Source organism: Haliotis rubra, unplaced genomic scaffold (assembly GCF_003918875.1).
Source record: "Haliotis rubra isolate DU_JTF1 unplaced genomic scaffold, ASM391887v1 Scf203, whole genome shotgun sequence".
Classification (NCBI taxonomy): domain Eukaryota; kingdom Metazoa; phylum Mollusca; class Gastropoda; order Lepetellida; family Haliotidae; genus Haliotis; species Haliotis rubra.
In genome coordinates this window covers 1,435,935-1,457,025 of record NW_025766037.1, presented here as the reverse complement: position 1 = coordinate 1,457,025, position 21,091 = coordinate 1,435,935, and the positions used below count along the sequence as shown (strand labels likewise).

The window sequence follows — 21,091 nt, the reverse complement described above, 5'->3', positions numbered from 1 at the left end:
GTAACAAATATTGCAGCTGTATCACGGTGGTAACAAATATTGCAGCTGTATCACGGTGGTCAAATGTAAAAAATATTGCAGCTGTATCACGGTGGTCAAAAATATTGCAGCCGTATCACGGTGGTCAAAAATATTACAGCCGTATCACGGTGGTCAAAAATATTGCAGCTGTATCACGGTGGTCAAAAATATTGCAGCTGTATCACGGTGGTCTGTAATCACACAAATCACAACTGTATCACGGTGATTTGCTGTCTGAAATATTACAGCTGAATCACGGTGGTCTGTAATCACACAAATCACAGCTTTATCGCGGTGGTCTGCTGTCTGAAATATTACAGCTGAATCACGGTGGTCTGTAATCACACAAATCACAGCTTTATCGCGGTGGTCTGCTGTCTGAAATACTACAGCTGAATCAAGGTGGTCTGTAGTCAGAAATACTACAGCTGGATCACGGTGGTCTGTAGTCAGAAATACTACAGCTGGATCACGGTGGTCTGTAGTCAGAAATACTACAGCTGGATCACGGTGGTCTGTAGTCAGAAATACTACAGCTGAATCACGGAGACGTGTAGTCAGCAATATTGAATGGTGGGCGAGCTGGCTAAGGCCCCAGGCTAGTGATCCAGCGAGCATGAGGTGCCGGGATCGAGCCCACCTGTGACCGAGTGTAAAGACCTTGGAGTCAACTTTGCGTGCAGACTCTTTCCATGTTGTCACACCCCCTAGTGTACAGTACACAACCCTGTGTACTTAAAAGAACCCACGAATCCGTCGGTATATGACCAGATGGTGGCCACATGAATACGTGCAAATACCTAGTTGCGGGTACAGCAAAGTGCAGTAAACTTGGACAAAGTACTGTGACTATGTGTCCCAGTCCACCCAGCTGCGAATGGGTACCTCGTCAGGATGAGAAAGACAAAATAACTCGGCGCGCCTATTGGGTGCAAGAGTTGCATACTCCCCAGGGAGTTCAGATTGATAATACGATGTGCCGTTCAGATTGACATCCAATGATCGAGGGACAAAATACCAGCGCCTTGAGCATGCATTAGTTTCCTGGATATGTGCTATATAAATATCCTATAATAATAAAATAAAATAATATTTGTGATATGTCACACCAACCTGTAGTCAGCAATATTTAACCGATACCATGCTGGTCTGTTATCTCTATTGTACAATAGTTAATGTTGATTAGTTAATGCGTCAGGGTATCATGTAAAAGGACTATATTAAGCAGTCTTTTGGTGACGTGGACTTTTATTTCTTGTTCTAACATCATGCAGGACCCTATACATATCTTGTGTAACTAGAGTATTCACTGACTGTTAAATTGGTGTAAATAATATTAAAATGTGAACTAGCACACGCAGCAAGTATTGTTTGAAGAATCTTTTGATGAACATAATACTCTGGCTGGTTCACCTGGGACATTTGTTTGGTATTTTTGGTTTTTTAAACTTGCTTTATTTCAACAGAAATCGGCTACTCTGACTCTTGTGCCAGAACGGTTGTTCGCCAGAAGCTATATGTCAGCAGTACCAAACTACCCATTCATATTTTGGAATTATTCTTGGTTATTCTCGTGTTAAAAGAAATTAAAACAATTATTGGATTTATCATATCGACCTCTAAAGCGCCAATGAGTGTTTGCGACATTACAACTCGCTTTACGTTACACCAGACCACTTTACGGCAATAACCTTTGTCACGTGTGAAAACTGGAGGAAATGGCGCTGGATGTGTTGCAGTGGGTTGTCATTGGCTTCCTGTTGATACTTCCTATTCTGTACGAGCTGAACAGCACGTTCAAGTATTATGCCAAGTTTTTCTTCTACTATGTCATTGTCAATCTTTTGGCTTTCATGGTTATTTTCCTGAGTCTTCCACGGGCGAAGGATGTCACGAATTATGGGTAAGCTAATGAATGTTTACATCTGAGTGAAGCAGACGATGACCGAGCAGTTTCGTTTTCGACATCACACAAGTTTTCCTTATTTTACTATCAAATTTGAAACTGAGTTCTAAAGTAATGCTCCAAGCACTCGTCATATCTGCATACATTTTGGTTGTCAACAGGGATGCTATTTGCGTACCTCAGAGTGTGATAGCAGTGTACTGCTGAAGCAGGGGTCGTTGTCGACACGGATACAACAGATATGTACCCCATGTGCGTTTCTGTATACAGAAATGTACCCGGTACCCTAAACGGCGGACGAGTCCAAAGTCCTCAACCCGAAACCGTGTGTAGTTGTTCCCGCTTGCCTGATCACGAGTGGTACTATGCTTCGCGAAATATTCTACTAGTCTTTGTACCATTTGCTTAGTTAACATGATTAATAATTGAGTCCGGGCAGGAATAGATATAGGTGAAACTGGGACATATGATATCGAGGATTCTGACCGTTTCCCCTTAATCAAAAGTTTCCTTGGTAATATATCTTGGTTATATTAGCCTCACTCAAACCTACAAACTGATATTTTAACACTTCTACCCAGGTGTTGTATCGTAGAGAACACTCACACACTACAACATAACACCCCTGCATTCAGGGGTTGAACATTTCATCAAAACTCTAGTGGACACAGGTCCAGTAAACTTTCAAAATCCATGTGAGCAAATATTAATTTCACTAGTCCACATTTAACAATTTGGTTTTTTTTGCAAATAGTCTTTATCAATTGGTAGCAATTGCATTTTTATTTCATCATCAAAATACATATATCAAAACATTTCAGTAGTTTGGCACTACTGTACCACGGTTAAGTTTAATGTGGATATTTACTTGACCAACTGGAGAATTTGACTGGACCCAGGTGTCAGGCAATGGTATTTTCAACACCGTCTGCATTGGATATTGCAGGTTACACATGAACTAGTATTTATCCTAACTGATCATGCTGAGCATAAATGTACCAACACATGACATGAAACAAAATCATGCATAATGTTCAACTGCTACTGATGTTAGTTTGTGATTATGCCTCTGATCAGACAGAGAATGATCTTTGACCTACTGACCCCCCATGAGCCAGGCTGATGACACATCTCTTATACCTCAAGTTCAAGTGTTGGCGTTAAAAACCCAAACACTATTCTTGACTATATTCTGTTTGTTTTCAATGCAAGCAGGCCAATGCTTACGTTGCCATGGAAATGGGTTTGCAATGGTCAGTCCTGGTGAAAAGTAAATGTGTCATTGGCAAAATTGATGTTCGCCTTCCCTTTGAAGGACAACCAGATAAACTTGACAGAATTCCATGGACATCGCTGCTGTTTTACATACATGTATGGATTCATTATGTAACATTGTAAACATGGCCAATCATACCTATACACAGTCGAGCACCGTTGTGTCAAACTCTGATAACTTTCGATATCTCGGTTGTCTCGATGTAACATCATCCCAGCAAAATCCTTCATGATTTATCATTATTCTTGCTCTTTTAACTCGACACGGATGTCACCGATATTTTGGGATATCTCGATATATCTCATGGTCCCAACAATCAAAATTACCCTTTTTAACTTTCGAGCATTTGCAAAGAAACCTCCAATAACTACCTACCTTTCGCGGGCAAGTATCCCTCTGAACTGAGGTTGTTTACACCGTTTACAACCGCGGTGCAGCATGAATCAAAGGGATCGCGGTAGTGTAAACTAATTAGAGGTATAGTGAGCTTGAAGGTGTCCTCTTTGTTAGATAATTCTGGTTAAACTAAGAAAGAAATTTAATAATTAGGAAGTACTCCGCAGTTACTTAACTAAACACTACTGATAACAGAATATAGTTTCAAATCCGAGAGCATACTGAGAATAATTGAGAGAATGTATGATGATATGCCCTGGTTGGATGTCGAAAGGGATTCTGGATTTACTCGATATTCTTTTCTTGGTCCCATGAATATTGAGGACAAAGGTGCTCGACTGTAAATAAGCTTAGTAAGTTGACTAAGTGTTGCCCACCCATTACACAATGTCTACATGTCCTTTTTATGCTATTGGAGGGACCAAATAATGCGTCATTTGTTATATGATATGCTTGTCAATAGGTTATGTCATCTGTGAATTCCTTTTGATCTGTAGTTACTGCTTACTTTTGGAAAAAGGATCTATTGGTGTAATCACATAATCTGCACTAGAACCACTACACTTACACACACTAGTTTGTAGGGTAGTCACGATACCATTCAATCTCCACGATCTTGCATCAGATATCCACGTTTTTAAGTCACGATCTGATCACATTATCGCGTATTACATAAATTTTCTCGCTTCATAGCATTACCTTTACGACTAGCGTCTGGCTGCTAAGCTTATGGGTCCATCAAAATAATCTAGCCAATCACACAAAGCTGTTAGTTTCCAACTCCTATTTTTTGGTATATAGCTAGCTACATCTATTCATCGGAGCGGGTCTCGTATAATTTTACTATCAAGACTTTGAACAGGAAGGAGATGGACTTATAGCATAAAATTTGAATCGATGAAAGTTTTAAAATAAATGGAAGACATTGCGCGAAGCATGTATCGGCGTATCGTATCGTCAGTAAAATCTATCGATGCATCGGGATACATTTATTAATGTATCGACACCCTACTAGTTTGCATATAGTTTAGAATTTAGCTTCCCAGGGTTTGACACCAAAGGCCGCGATCCAAAGCGACATTGTAGAGTAAATAAGCTGGTTCAGTCTAGTTAAAAATCTTGTCTGGCTAGTCCTGACTGGTTGTGTAGATATTTAACGAACACTGTTTCAAATCACTGTATTTGTTTATTTTTGCTTTTGAAAATCTTGCACACATCTATTATAATGAGTGTTACCAGAGACGCGTTATTAAAGCTTATTTAAGTGTAAAAAGACTATCATAGTTTTTCTTCAATTGATATGATGTTCTTCAGATAAATCAAAAGTTAAAAGTATACAATATTCATAATGGACAAAAAAAAACAACAATTATCACATGGTTTTGTGTTTAATATAGTTTGTTCTTCTAGTATGTACTGTAAGTATAAACCTGCTGATAACAAAATAACCTTTTGTCTGCCAGCAGTTTGGTATATGATTCACATTAGGTTAGGTCTAGTACTAATATAAAACCTGCTGATAACAAAAAATAACCTTTTGTCTTCCAACAGTTTGGGTATAGTTCACATTAGGTTAGGTCTAGTAAAATTTGAATAGTTCACATTAGATTAGGTTTAGTACTAATAGTAAAAAATATTAACATCAAACTCTGCTTTCCTGGCCAATAATCATGTATCACACACTCTTTCACTGTATATTGCTAGGTACATGCTTTCCATCCAGTGCTGGGTTCACACTTCTCTTTTTCCAGAGGTAGTGTCACTTCAACAAATGTTCATTGCAATGGTTTTCAACTGCACATCAAAACCACTTCCTCATATCATATATACTGATCTTTTTTTTGAGGAAATAAAAGTCCGTGCAGGTCAACTTACAAAGCCACAGCGTTAGTTATAACCCTAGACTAACATCTAGTCTCTGAAATGAACATATTTTACAGAATAAACAGTTCCTAAATTATAATCCTAAAATATAATGATAAAGAGGCCAGAGACTTTTTTCATTTTGAAACTGGCAACCTAGACTTGCCACATAGTGTTATAAATTTGTTTCAGGGTCTGTATGACAGAATAGTTATAACCATGTTAGCTCTATACAGTTTGGAAATGTTTTATACTAATTTTTGATTATTACAGACATTTGCACTATACTGAGCTGGCCAAGACAGATTCCTGTGTAGGCCAGGTAATGAGGTATCATTATCATTCAGTAACATGTTACCATGGTTACTGCACCATGCTGAACTAATTGTCCATTATGTCACCATATGGCTGCCATTTTGACATGTGGCGTGTTTGTGGACAATCAGATGTGCCACTTAATCATGATCATGTTGGTTTCGTGACAGTTTCATATTCTAACATGTGTCTATCATTGTCTATATCAAGCTGTTTCACATTGAGCATTTTTTAGATTATCAAAGTACCTTCACAGGTCACATTTTATAGCTTAACAATCTTCATGATCATTCGTTGGTTACCATGGTGTCATGTATAGTTTGAGTTTGAGTATATATACTGAACATCATTGAAAGCACCAGTCTAAAATTGTCCATATTTTCATCAAGATGGATTTCAGCATGACAATGATCAATGAATATAACTAACATGAAGTGAGAGGGGCATGTCCAGTTGAAAAATGCTTTAGAAACAAATTCCTGTCCACAGTATGACTCTTAATTCCAAAATGCATCAACATGCAGCCATACACAGGGTTAAAATATCCCATCGCCTGGCGTCAGGGACAAGTCAGTTTTCATTTAGGGCAATCAAATAATGGTATCTTACTTGTCCGTGGGCTACTAGATAATTTCCACTTATGGTTTCAAACTGCAAATAAACTTGGATTTAATTTCATATCTGCTCAAAATGTAGCTATTAAATTTACGCTGAAATGATAATGAAGTAGAGTTATCTTTCTTTGCTATTTATCACTTTTCAATAAATAGTCCAGTAAACATTAACATCAAATGCCATGTTGAGGAACTTGATTTATTCTTTCATAATTACATCATCATGATTATTTTCATAAAATCAGGGCAGAAGTGGAAAATTAGTCAGTACAAGTTACTTTTAAAGTCACTTGCCCTATGGCTGAAGTGACTTTTAAGAAAAATGTTGAACCCCTGCGCCATGAAAAAGCGAATATCATTCTGAAATCATATTGACTGTGACGTTAAAAGCAGGTGTATGAGAACCGATTGTCATTGCTTCACTAGCGATGGTGAAAGCGAGGACAGAGATGCGAAGGTTAACACCTCACTTAAGAGAAGCGTGCACTAGGCATGATTCAGGTTGGCACCAGCAGCAGGGATATTGCTTTCGACAACTTGGACTTGGCCACTCCACCATCGTTAGGCTTCTTAGACGACATCAGTAGACAGGCAGCACCTGTGACCTTCAATGACCTTGGCAACAACGTGTTACAATGCTCCATCAGGATCGCCATATTGACCTTGTCCGTATCAGTGATTGAACACTGCTGACTGCAAGGACTGCTGCACTAGTTCAAGGTTGGCGTGGTGGGTCATCAGCGCTGACTCCATCGCGGCGCCCGTCTACACGCTACGGGGGCTCCATGTTTTCGGCGTCCTTCACGTTGGACCAGTTCTGACTGACAGACACCGAATGGCGTATACAATGGGCTAGCAGGCATTTTCAATAAAGGTTACAACAATGGCATGGTGTGTTAGTCACTGATGAAATCGCGTCTTCATCTACGTAATGCTGGATGGGCCGATTACGTGTTTGGCGTAGATGTGGTGAGCGTTATGCTGATGAGTGTGTGGTTCAGACCAGACCTTTGGGTGGTGGGAGTGTCATGGTCTGGGGTGGAATAAAATTACAATCACAGGACTGCCTTCATGTCTGTCAAGGAAAGTTAATGCCCTTTATTACCGTGAGCAGATTCTTGAGAATCACATCGTGTATCTGTCTTCAATCACCACCAAGATGTCCATACTTTTCAACAGGACTTAGCGCAACGCGGGCACACACAACAAGACTTTCCATGCAGTATTTGGCCCAGCAACACATCCAGGTTATTCATTGGCCAGCACAGTCGCCAGATGTATCCCTAAAATGGAACACTTGTGGGGACGAAGTGGTCAGCGTCTTTTCGCGTGACAACAGATGTGAAACATCCGGGAACTTGAGGCTGCACTACTGCAGAAGTGGAATGCCATCCTCAAGAACTCTATTTGGGCCGCTTATTGACTCAATGAGGAGGCGTTGAACTGCATAATGTCAATGCAAATGGCGGTCACACCCGATATTGACTTTTCGATTTGACCCTCAGTGTGTTTGATCCTTTCTGACTGTGGAACATTTAAGTGAATGAGTGTCTTTTCTGTGTTGTTGTTTTTGTCAGTCAATCCATCCACTCAATAAATATCAATTCATTACACATGCTTTTAATAATCTGAACTTTATAAATAAGTAGCGTTTTCAATGATGTTCAGTATATTTCATGTTTTAAGCCAAGAAATGATTAGTCACATGATCTTTTACTCAAACTTTCTAAGTCTAGCGGGCTGGTGGGATAGCCTAGTGGTTAAAAGCGTTTGCTCGTCATGCGAAGACACTGGTTCAATTTCCCACATGGATACATTGTGTGAAAGCCCATTTCTGGTGTCCTCCACTGTGAGTGTGATATTGCTGAAATATTGCTAAAACTGCTTAAAACTCAACTCATGCACTCACTGTTTTTAACATTTTCAATAGCGGCGGCAATGATCATGATGATGCTTACCTTGTTTTATTTTACTTTTTAAATTTTCATAACAAATAAATAAAGTCAGGATGTGCTGTTCCAAACATTTGGAGAATTCAGAAACCTCCCTGTTGATCATGATGATATGCTGATTAGAAAGTTCTTATTGATCTCCATTGAATTGCTTTCATGGGATTTCGCAGCGGTTCCAAACCATGTGCCTATGGTGGGCAGATTTGGAAATAGAATCATGATATCAGTCAATATTTAAAAATTGTTTTAGAGTGCTCATCATGTTTAATGTCATAAATCTATGGTGTTTTGGGAATTGTTTAGTTCAAATTGGGAATTTCTTGTATCATTTGTTACAGACTTGGTGCTGAATATCGAGCCCTTATCAGGTCCAGATAATCCCTTGATTTCCCTGTTGGCATGAAAGGTGGTTGATCAGACCTAGCAGGAGGGATTTGGAGTAAAAGGTCTGATGATACTAATGAAATTGCCTCTTATGGATTAAGGGTGGTGGTATGGCCTAGTGGTTAACATGGTTGAAAAAAGTGTTAAAAGCTCGTCACACCAAAGAGCCTGGGTTCGATTCCCAACATGGGTTCATTGATTGAAGCCCATTTTTGGTGTATCCTGTCATGATATTGCTGGAATATTGCTAAAAGGTAAAAGTGGAGTAAAACCCAAATTACTCAATCTTATGGATTAATACCTGAATAGATTTTATGTTTAATTATTTTCAGACACATGACATGTGTTTTTTTAGGTAGATCGTCAGCTTCGGCCATCAAGAGCATCAGGAAGTTGTTTGGAATTGAGATCCGAAATCCGTGGGAAGAAAATCTTGAGTCAAATAAACCATACATCCTGGTGTCCAACCATCAGAGCTCTCTCGACTTCTTTGGTGAGTTGTGTTACTTTCACATATCTCCTTGTAATACCCGTCTGCGACCGAAGATCCGGGTGAATTGGCCTTTAGCATGCTCATGCTCATGCTGGCGATCACTGGATTGTCTGGTCCAGACTTCGATTATATTCAGGCGGGCGCCATATGGCTGGAATATTGCTGGTAGCGGCGTAAAACTCACTCACTCACTCACTAATACCCCATACAACTACCTGTATGTCCTTGTATTACCTGTGCATAACACCCTTTATGTGCTTGTATTACCTGTTGTTACTCCTGGAGTGTCCTACGGTTTTAGTACTATTAGTATAACCCTATATATAACTCATTGTGGGATCTTGTATTATAATACATACTATTAACTGTATGTGTCCTTGTATCCCCATGCATTACTCCCTGTGTATGTCCTTGTATCCCCATGCATTATATCCCTGTCCTGTGGGAGTGGTGGGAGTAGTCTAGTGGTTAAAGCGTTAACGCATGGTTGAATCCCCACATGGCTACAATGAGTGAAGCCCATTTCTGGTGTCCCCCCATTTTGATATTGCTGGAATATTGCTAAAAGCGATTGTAAAACCAGAATGTCCAGTCCAGTCAGTCAGTAATTACTCCCTGTATGTCCTTGTATCCCTGTATGTCCTTGTACTCCCTGTATGTCCTTGTATGTCCCTCCATGCATTACTCCCTGTATGTCCTTGTATCTCCATGCATTACTCCCTGTATGTCCTTGTATCCCAAATGCATTACTCCCCTGTATGTCCTTGTGTTCCCTTGCATTACTCCCTGTGTGTCCTTGTATCCCATGCATTACTCCTGTGTGTCCTTGTATCTCCATGCATTACTCCTATATGTCCTTGTATCCCAATGCATTACTCCCTGTATGTCCTTGTGTTCCCATGCATTACTCCCCCTGTATGTCCTTGTATCCCCATGCATTACTCCCTGTATGTCCTTTTGTATCCATGCATTACCCTGTATGTCCTTGTATCTCCATGCATTACTCCCCTGTGTGTCCTTGTATCCATTACTCCCTGTATGTCCTGTATCTCCATGCATTTCCCTGTATGTCCTTGTATCTCCCATGCATTACTCCCTGTATGTCCTTATGTGTCTCCTTGCATTACTCCTCACCCTGTATGTCCTTGTATCCCCATGCATTACTCCCTGTATGTCATTGTGTCCATATGCATTACTCCCTGTATGTCCTTGTATCTCCATGCATTACTCCCTGTGTGTCCTTGTATCTCCATGCATTACTCCCTGTATGTCCTTGTATCTCCATGCATTACTCCCTGTATGTCATTGTATCTCCATGCATTACTCCCTGTATGTCCTTGTATCTCCATGCATTACTCCCTGTATGTCCTTGTATCTCCATGCATCCCCCATGTCATTTACTCCCCATGCATTACTCCCTGTATGTCCTTGTATCTCCATGCATTTACCCCTGTCCTGTCATTGTATCTCCATGCATTACTCCCTGTGTGTCCTTGTATCTCCATGCCTGTATGTCCTCCCTGCATTATGTCCTCATTGTATCCCCATGCATTACTCCCTGTATGTCCTTGTATCTCCATGCATTACTCCCTGTATGTCCTTGTATTCCCTTACATTACTCCTGTGTCCTTGTATCTCCATGCATTACTCCCCTGTGTGTCATTGTATCAGTGCCCATGCATGCATTACTCCTGTATGTCCACTTGTGTGTATCTCCATGCATTACCTTGTGTGTCCTTTTGTCTCCATGCATTTGTATGTCCTTGTATCTCCATTGCACATTCCTGTATGTCCTTGTATCCATGCATTACTCCCTGTATGTCCTTCCATGCATTACTCCTTGTGTCTCCATTGTGTGTCCTTGTGCATTACTCCCTGTGTGTCCTAGTTCCTCCATGTCATTGTGTGTGTGTCCATTGTATCTCCATGCATTACTTCCTGTGTGTGTCCTGTGTCCCCATGCATTACTCCCCTTATGTCCTTGTATCCTCCATGCATTACTCCCTGTATATGTCCTTGTATCTCCATGCATTGTGTCTCCACTGTATGTCCTTGTGTCTCCATGCATTACTCCCTGTGTGTCTTTTGTGTCCATGCATTACTCTGTATGTCCTTGTGCATTACTTCCCCTGTGTCCTCCATGCATTCCTCCTTGTATCTCCCATGCATTACTCCCTGTATGTCCTTGTATCCATGCATTTCTCCCCTGTATGTCCTTGCATTACTCCCATGCCTGTGTATCCTTGTCTCCATTGTCCTCCTGTATGTCCTTGTATCTCCATGCATTACTCTCCTGTATGTCCTTGTATCTCCATGCATTACTCCCTGTATGTCCATTGTATGCCCTCCATGCATTACTCCCCTGTCCATCTCCTGTGTTGTGTCTCCATGCATTACTCCCTCCATGTCCTTGTATCTCCATTCATTATGTCCATGTGTCTCCATGATCATATTCATTATCCCTGTATGTCCTTGTATCTCCATGCATTACTCCCTGTGTCATTGTATCCTCCATGCATGTGTGTCCATGTATGTCCTTGTATCTCCATTCATTACTCCCTGTATGTCCTTGTATCCCCATACCATTACTCCTGTATGTCCTTGTATCTCCATGCATTACTCCCTGTATGTCCTGTGTATCTCCATGCATTACTCCCTGTGTATGTCCTTGTCTCCATGCATTACTCCCTGTATGTCCTTGTATTCCATGCATTACTCCCTGTGTGTCCATTGTATCCATGCATTACTCCCTGTATGTCCCTAGTATTCCATGCATTCTCATTGTATGTCCTTGTATCTCCATGCATTCCTGTCCTTGTGTACTCCATGTGTCCTTGTATCTCCATGCATTACTCCCTGTGTGTCCATGCATTATCTCCATGCATTACTCCCTGTATGTCCTTGTGTTCTCTGCATGTGTGTATGTCCTTGTATCCATGCATTACTCCCCATGTATGTCCCCATGCATTACATTTGTGTGTCCTTGTGTCCATGCATTACTCCCCTGTGTGTCCTTGTCCATGCATTGCTATGTCCTGTGTGTCTCCATGTGTCATTTCTCCCTGTATGTCCTTGTATCCATTACTCCATGCATTACTTCCCTGTATGTATCTCCTTGTGTCTCCATGCATTACTCCCTGTGTGTCCTTGTGTCCCATGCATTGTCTCCATGTATGTCCTTGTGTCTCCATGCATTACTCCCTGTATGTCCTTGTGTCTCCATGCATTACTCCTGTATGTCCTTGTCTCCATGCATTACTCCCTGCATGTGTCCTCCATGCATCTCCTGTGTGTCCTTTTGTCCTATTATATTCCCCATGTGTGTGTGTCCTTGTGACATTCCTGTGTGTCATTGTAATGCATGTCCTTGTCTCCATGCCTTGTGTGTGTGTGTCATGCATTACTCCCTGTATGTCCTTGTATCTCCATGTCTCCCATGTCCATCTCCATGTGTGTATGTCCTTGTCCATGCATTACTCCCTGTATGTCCTTGTATCTCATGCACTCCCCTGTTGTCCTTGTATCTCCATGCATGTACTCCTTGTGTCCATGTGTGTATGTCCTGTATTACTCCCTGTGTGTGTCCTTGTGTCTCTGAATTACCCTGTCCAGTGTGTCCATGTACTCCCTGTCCTTGTGTCCTTGTGTCCTTGTCCATATCTCCATGTCATTGTGTCCATGCCTCCCTGTATGTCCTTGTATGTCCATGCATTTGTGTCCTGTCCCTGTATGTCCTTGTCATGTGTATCTCCATGCATTACTCCTGTGTGTCCTTGTATCCCCATGCATTACTCCCTGTGTATGTCCTTGTATCCCCATGCATTACTCCCCTGTATGTCCTTGTGTTCTCTTGCATTACCCTGTGTATGTGCTTGTATCTCCATGCATTACTCCCTTCATGTCCTTGTGTTATCTTGCATTACTCCCTGTATGTCCTTGTATCTCCATGCATTACTCCCTGTGTGTCCTTGTATCCCCATGCATTACTCCCTGTATGTCCTTGTATCTCCATGCATTACTCCCTGTGTGTCATTGTATCCCCATGCATTACTCCCTGTATGTCCTTGTATCCCCATGCATTACTCCCTATATGTCCTTGTATCTCCATGCATTACTCCCTGTATGTCGTTGTATTCCTGCGTATTACTTCCTGTATGTCCTTGTATTCTCATATATAACAGTTAACACCCAGTATGTCTTTGTATTACAGGGATTTTCAGGACGTGAATTCCTGCGCCCTTTACTCATAAAAATTGACAGTGGACACAATGAAATTTATTAGAGCATCCACAGGGACACAGGAAAAGTCCAAATACTTTTTGTAAAAATCCCAATCAAGTAACAATAAGTTATCACTGAGGTTGCTACTAGCTGGGTTATGGTATCATTTGCAATTTAATTACTGTAACAATTAATGAGATGATCATGATTCACAATACAATAACAGTATTAATAATAATATTTAAGTGTCTGGGACCCCCATTGTGTTGTCCACGACCCCTGAAAATTAAGAGAATGAGTCCCAGGGACACTCAAATACAGAACTCAAGGTAAATCCCTGGTATTACCTATGTATAACTCTTTGTATTCACTATGTGCACACGTCGTCATATGAGCGAAATATTCTCAAGCACGACGTAAAAACCCAATTTCACCTCACCTCACTATGTGCACAGTGTATATAACTGTCGGTTTGTCTACTTCTATTCCCCCAGTCACATGGTTACAGAATGAATTGAGGAAATATGAACTACACAATGCCTTTCAGGAAGGCAACATGAGGAAGTATGGGTTGGATAGAGGAACTATTTAGACGTACAGTAGAACATGGTTATAGCGAACACGGATATAGCGTACAAACGGATATAGCGAACAAATTAAAAGTCCAATCAACAGTCCTTTATAATATCATTAAAATTATACGTGAATAACGAACTCTCGAGTAGCGAATTAACGGCTATAGCGAACTGATTTACTACCCCCAAGACCCAATTAAGGACGTGATTAGCGAACTCACTCAGTGTCAGCTCAGCCACTTAGCGGTACGGTTTATCTGGACATTATAAATGTAAGCTTGCATTTTCATTAAAAAATAAATTTATTTTAGTTGTAGTTGTATTATTTCAATTTTATTATAAAAATAAACTTCATATTTATCAACATGATATAGGTAATGTCTGTGAATGTCTTCATCTCTACAATCCAAGATGGCGGTCAAATGTGAATAACGAACAACGGATATAGCGAACTAAATTTCTTGGTCCCTTGGAGTTCGTTATATCCGTGTTCTACTGTACATGTATATCACATCTGTATGTTGACCATGTTGCAGGTATGATGGAGATATGGCCATTACGTTGCACCAGCTTGGCCAAGAAGGAGCTGATGTACACTGGGCCATTTGGCCTGGCAGCATGGCTGTGTGGGACAGTGTTCATCGACCGTTTGAACCATGACCGGGCCGTCAGCACGATAAAGGAAACTGCCGACTTCATCAACAAGAACAATGTAAATGTGATAGCTAATGGGTCCACATTGCAGGAACTGCTGCATGAAATTACATTTGATGAATACAAGTGACACTCTCATAATATTGACTCTCATAGATTCATTTAATGTAGTCTTTGGTGATGTATACTGTCTGAGGACTTTGGACACATCGGGTCTGGTCAATTCGACTCATATAGCCTTTGGTTGGTTGGTTTGTTGTTTAACGCTGCACTCAGCAATATTCCAGCTATATGGCGGCGGTCTGTAAATAATCGAGTCTGGACCAGACAATCCAGTGATCAGCAGCACGAGCATCATTATACACAAATGGGATACAATGACATGTCAAACAAGTCAGCGAGCCTGACCACCCAATCTCGTTAGTCCATGCACCCCACCCATCCCATGCTTGTAATACTGACTGACTGAGTTTAGTTTTACGCCGCTTTTAGCAATATTTCAGCAACATCATGGCGGGGGGACACCTGAAATGGGCTTCACACATTGTACCCATGTGGGGATTCGAACCCGGGTCTTCGGCGTGGCGAGCCAACACTTTAACCACTAGGCTACCCCACCGCCCCCCAAGCCTGTAATAACATGCATGGGGTGCTGAAGACCTATCCTATTTACAGACCAGTGCATATAGTCAGAATATTGCTGAGTGTGGCATTAAAAACAAACAAGATATTTTTTTACCTCTTTGCTGACACGAGCATGATGAGATTATCAGTGAACCAACACTAACTGAAGGTGTATTTTGCTTCATACAGGTGAAAGTGTTCATTTTCCCTGAGGGCACCCGTAACCATTCAGGCTCCATTTTACCCTTCAAGAAGGGTGCCTTCTACCTGGCTGTGCAGGCCCAGGTGAGATTGTTTGTCTCCTCTGTGGGCACACAACTTCTACCAAATACTCCTACACATCTTTTAAACATGCATTGTGTTGGACATTGTGCTTTTGTTGTGTGATATGCTTATTTTTGTACGTTGGGCTTGTGTTGTTCAATATGTTGAGGTTATGCAATGTGCTTGTGTTGTATACACTTTGTATGAAGTGTATTGTTGTTGTCAACAGGGGTGGAAATTGCCCGACGTCCCAGTCCTGTGGGTTTTTTTCTGTAGGGCAAGCAAATTTGTAAATCATGCTGTACCGGTGTCCAGTTGACTTTCCAATGCTGATTATGTTGTTTATTTAAAGAATCATCAAGAAATTTGGCCGGTATAGTGGAAAAATGATCAGGGCAAGTGGTTTTATATGTGCCACTGTACTGGGGTACACTAGAAATTTTAAAGTTATTTCCACCCCTGCTTGTGTGCTACACTTTTTATCCCCCGTCACGCGTTTAGCGCGATGCGGGGGATATAGTATTAGGCTTCGTCCGTATTAGGCTCCTCCTCCGTCTCGTGCACGTACGAATTGGAATATCTTAACAACCGTTCGCTAGATCCTTTTCATAATTGGTACCTAGTTTCATCACATTATAAGAAAGGTCCAACTCAGGTTTGGTGACCTTGACCTTCATTTCAAGGTCACAAGGGGACTTTAACATTTTACCTGCATGTTAAGCTATATCAATAACCGTTCACTGGATTTTCTTCATATTCAATACCAAGCTTTATCTAGGGAAGGCGCAGGGCCCGGTCGATTTTGGTGACCTTCACTTAATTTTCAAGGTCATGGCAACACTTTGAAGATTTCAGCATGTAAACCTGCATGTTAAGCTATCTCAAGAACCGTTCACTGGATTTTCTTCATATGTAACACCAAGTTTTATCTAGGGAAGGCAAGGGGGGCATGTTTTTGTTGACATTTAACTTCATCTTAAACTTTCATTACTTTATAAGTTTGATTTGATAATTTGCAGCGGGGGATTATGTCACCTTAGTGACAATGCTTGTTGTTGTATATTATGCTTGTGGTCGATATGTTGCTGTTTTACAATGTGCTTGTGTTGTCTTCTGTTGTACACTTTGTGTTGTCTGGGCCTGTGTATTGGCAAATATGTTGTATTGCGATTCTGGTAGCCGTATTCTGATACTTATTGCAATATATTGGGAGCGTCAGCGTTTGACAGTGAGTGACTGATTGTACATGCAGAGCCTATTTTCTATGTACTAAAGCCCTAGAAATATATGTTATGGTTGTAATAACAGAAATCTCGAATTTAGATGTGATTTAAATTTTTGTATTTAAAGTATGCTGTTTTGTCACTTAATTACATTGGAAAAAAACGTGAATGAAAGTGTGTTGATTTATTAAACCATAGAGATAATGACAAAACTTTATGTCTTTGTATCACCTAATATGTTGGTTCTGAGAAAAAACATTGCAACACGTATCGTTTTAAAAGTGTATTGTGATGTACCGGTATACCGTGCAGCCCTTGTGTTGTGTTGTCTGCTCTATTTGTGGTTGTTGTAGTCTCTGATTGTATCTCCTTGCACTGCAGGTTCCAGTTGTACCAGTTGTCTTCTCCTCCTACTCGGACTTCTACAGCAAACGTGACAAGAGATTTGAAACGGGTAGGTATCAACAGTCTGCTAAATGTGACAAGAGATTTGATCCCTTTAGGTTTGATGATTGCTATAAACTCCTTCATACCCGAAAGGACTATTGGGTTACATTAAAATATTTCAATACTTTGAATGTCAATGTCGCTCGGTTTGAACTAGGCATGACATAAGGCTTTTCTGCACAAGACTTCTTGATTACCTGAGTAATTTTGTGATCCTTAAGTTGAGTTCTTGATTGCATCAGCTCACGAGTGAGGGGGCAGTGGGGTAGCCTAGTGGTTAAAGCGTTGGCTTGTCACGCCGAAGACCCAGGTTCGAATCCCCACACAGGCACAATGTGTGAAGCCCATTTCTGGTGTCCCCCGCCATGATGTTGCTGAAATGTTGCTAAAAGCGGCGTAAAACCAAACTCAGTCAGTCAGTCAGTCATGAGTGAGCTCCGTGTAAGGTCAAGGCACTAGAAGCCACACTTTGAAACCAAAACATTGTTCCATCTTAGTGAAAATAACCTATTTATGACAATGCCTGTCCAGGTTGTGTCAGACACACCAAGGCCACACAGAAGGTCACATTACGCTGTTCTTTATTCTTGTCAGGCAGATCACCGTGAAGGTCCGGGTTGATATTGGTCTTCCATGCTTGTCGTAAGGGGCGACTAACAGGATCGGGTGGTCAGGCTCGCTGACTTGATTGACACATGTTGTCATGTCCCAATTGCGCAGATCGATGCTCACGCTGTTGATCACTGGATTGTCTGGTCCAGACTCGATTATTTACAGACTGCCACCATATATCTGTAATATTGCTGAGTGCAGCGCAAAACTAAACACACTCACTCACTGTAGTTTTTAATCAGGAAAAAACACCCGTCATTGTCATTGTGTGTCACAGGTAAATTCATCATCACATGCCTCCCCCCCCGGTGAATACAGTGGGCAGGAAGGACGCGGATGTTGCGGTGCTCACCGAGGATGTCAGGCAACAGATGCTGGACGCCTTCAATCAAACATCGTTAGAGTCCCGTCAACCCAGAGTAACCACCACAGTCAAGTAGCAGCTGCAGCAGTCGATCTTCAAGTCTCAGATGGATAATTGGTTTTAGAATTCATTTTACAAAACTGAAACTTTCTTGATTGGAAGAATTAGAACAATTTGTGTGCTTTCAACTTGTCATTGAGCATGTTTGTGCTCTCTTTTATGCTTCAGCTTTTTCTCTGCTGGATATGTATATGATGGTTTTATGACTGGCTCCACTCTTGGAGCAAATCCATATTTACACATGATTGAATGGTGTTATTTGTGTCGTTGATCTGACGTGAAATTGTTTTCTTCATTAGATTATTAATATACTAGTCACACTTTGCTAAGGATCAAATCATGGATTCAACAGAAAACAATGATGTGGGGTCAAATTGGATTTAAATATCTAAGCATGGATCCTAGGTTTCAGTGTGTCATTTCATCTTGTGGATCCCATACCTGCTATTGACAGGTGTTGTGTACTTGTCAATGACTCGTTCCATGATTTGCGAAATGGTTGATTTATGCCATGAAAACCAGTTTTATGGTTACTCATGTATCAAGTGCATAAGGTTAGCTTAAAGTGACTGTTTGCCTAAAGAGGGGTTACCATGTTATTATTTATCCAGTTTTAAATGGATTCAATTTCAAATTATGAATCTACGTTTAAGTAAAGTTGTGAATTTTTGTGATCCTTAGCAAAGTGTGAGTAGTATATGTTGAATGAGAGGGTCGCAATCATCACCAGCAAACTGGATTTGTTGAAAGAGAGGCTGTTAAATATATTGAACAAAGCATGTTCTGGAATATGAATGCTTTTGTTGATATTTTCATGAAATATCATACTAAGTCTTCACTACAAACTCCCCTAAAAATCGTGATCCAGGATTTATTTGTGCAGCATATATATCATATCACCGAAATCAAACAGTGTAAGGCAGGTTTAAACCCGGCCTTTAACATAGGGTCCATTCAAGACGGCCTCTGAGGTCAACCCCAAGAAAATGTGGTCACAGTATGCTTTGACACTTGGACCATCCCTAGAAAATATGGTGCACATTGTGCTTTGACACTTGGACCATCCAAGATGGTGCACATTGTGCTTTGACACTTGGACCATCCCTAGAAAATATGGTGCACATTGTGCTTTGACACTTGGACCATCCAAGATGGTGCACATTGTGCTTTGACACTTGGACCATCCCTAGAAAAGATGGTGCACATTGTGCTTTGACACTTGGACCATCCCAAGAAAATATGGTGCACATTGTGCTTTGACACTTGGACCATCCCTAGAAAAGATGGTGCACATTGTGCTTTGACACTTGGACCATCCCTAGAAAAGATGGTGCACATTGTGCTTTGACACTTGGACCATCCCAAGAAAATATGGTGCACATTGTGCTTTGACACTTGGACCATCCAAGATGGTGCACATTGTGCTTTGGCACTTGGACCATCCCTAGAAAATATGGTGCACATTGTGCTTTGACACTTGGACCATCCAAGATGGTGCACATTGTGCTTTGACACTTGGACCATCCCTAGAAAAGATGGTGCACATTGTGCTTTGACACTTGGACCATCCCAAGAAAATATGGTGCACATTGTGCTTTGACACTTGGACCATCCAAGATGGTGCACATTGTGCTTTGACACTTGGACCATCCAAGATGGTGCACATTGTGCTTTGGCACTTGGACCATCCCTAGAAAAGATGGTGCACATTGTGCTTTGACACTTGGACCATCCAAGATGGTGCACATTGTGCTTTGAAACTTGGACCATCCCTAGAAAATATGGTGCACATTGTGCTTTGACACTTGGACCATCCAAGATGGTGCACATTGTGCTTTGACACTTGGACCATCCAAGATGGTGCACATTGTGCTTTGACACTTGGACCATCCCTAGAAAAGATGGTGCACATTGTGCTTTGACACTTGGACCATCCCTAGAAAATATGGTGCACATTGTGCTTTGGCACTTGGACCATCCCAAGAAAATATGGTGCACATTGTGCTTTGACACTTGGACCATCCCAAGAAAATATGGTGCACATTGTGCTTTGACACTTGGACCATCCCAAGAAAAGATGGTGCACATTGTGCTTTGACACTTGGACCATCCCAAGAAAAGATGGTGCACATTGTGCTTTGGCACTTGGACCATCCCAAGAAAATATGGTGCACATTGTGCTTTGACACTTGGACCATCCCAAGAAAATATGGTGCACATTGTGCTTTGGCACTTGGACCATCCCAAGAAAATAGTGCACAGTGTTTTTTGCCATTTGGACCATCTCTTGAAAATGTGGTGTACAATGTGCTATAACACAGGGCCCATCCCAGGAAACTGGCACACCATGTGCTTTGACACTTGGACCATCCCAAGAAAATATATTGCACAATGTGCTTTGACACTTGGCCCATCCCAAGTAAATATGGTGCACAATGTGCTTTGACTCATGGTCCACCCAAAGAATTCACTTTACCTTTACACAGTTCTAGAGAAACTGTTTGTATTTATCATATTACCTTGAAGACTGTTTTTCATGTTTTGCTGCCTCCAATGATATGTTTAATGAGCAGACAGTGTTTCTCCACAGGCTCTCATCACAACAGACACCTTTCTTGGTGCATTCCAGACACACAGTGTATGTAGCTGTAGATTGAACACATATCTTAAAGCAATATTTTCTCTGTTAATCTTTGACCCTTATAGGATGTTATCAGACATTGTTTGAGCTGAAACTCTGGACTACTCAGGGTACTGAAGTAGTGGTCTCAGGGTACATAACGACGCCACTTTATACACTCTATTATTAAGACATTCTCTTAGTGAC

The 21,091-nt window shown here is 41.1% G+C and overlaps 1 protein-coding gene across 1 annotated transcript; it reads left to right on the top strand.

Moving 5' to 3' along the window:
• The first annotated feature begins 1,719 nt into the window (after positions 1-1,719).
• On the top strand, positions 1,720-19,670 carry LOC124275859 (1-acyl-sn-glycerol-3-phosphate acyltransferase alpha-like). The gene is given in 7 exon segments (XM_046711541.1): positions 1,720-1,926; positions 9,083-9,220; positions 14,553-14,728; positions 15,484-15,579; positions 17,163-17,235; positions 18,118-18,140; positions 18,143-19,670. Coding segments are annotated over 7 exon segments (831 nt in total). The 5' UTR covers positions 1,720-1,739; the 3' UTR covers positions 18,281-19,670.
• The last annotated feature ends 1,421 nt before the right edge of the window (positions 19,671-21,091 follow it).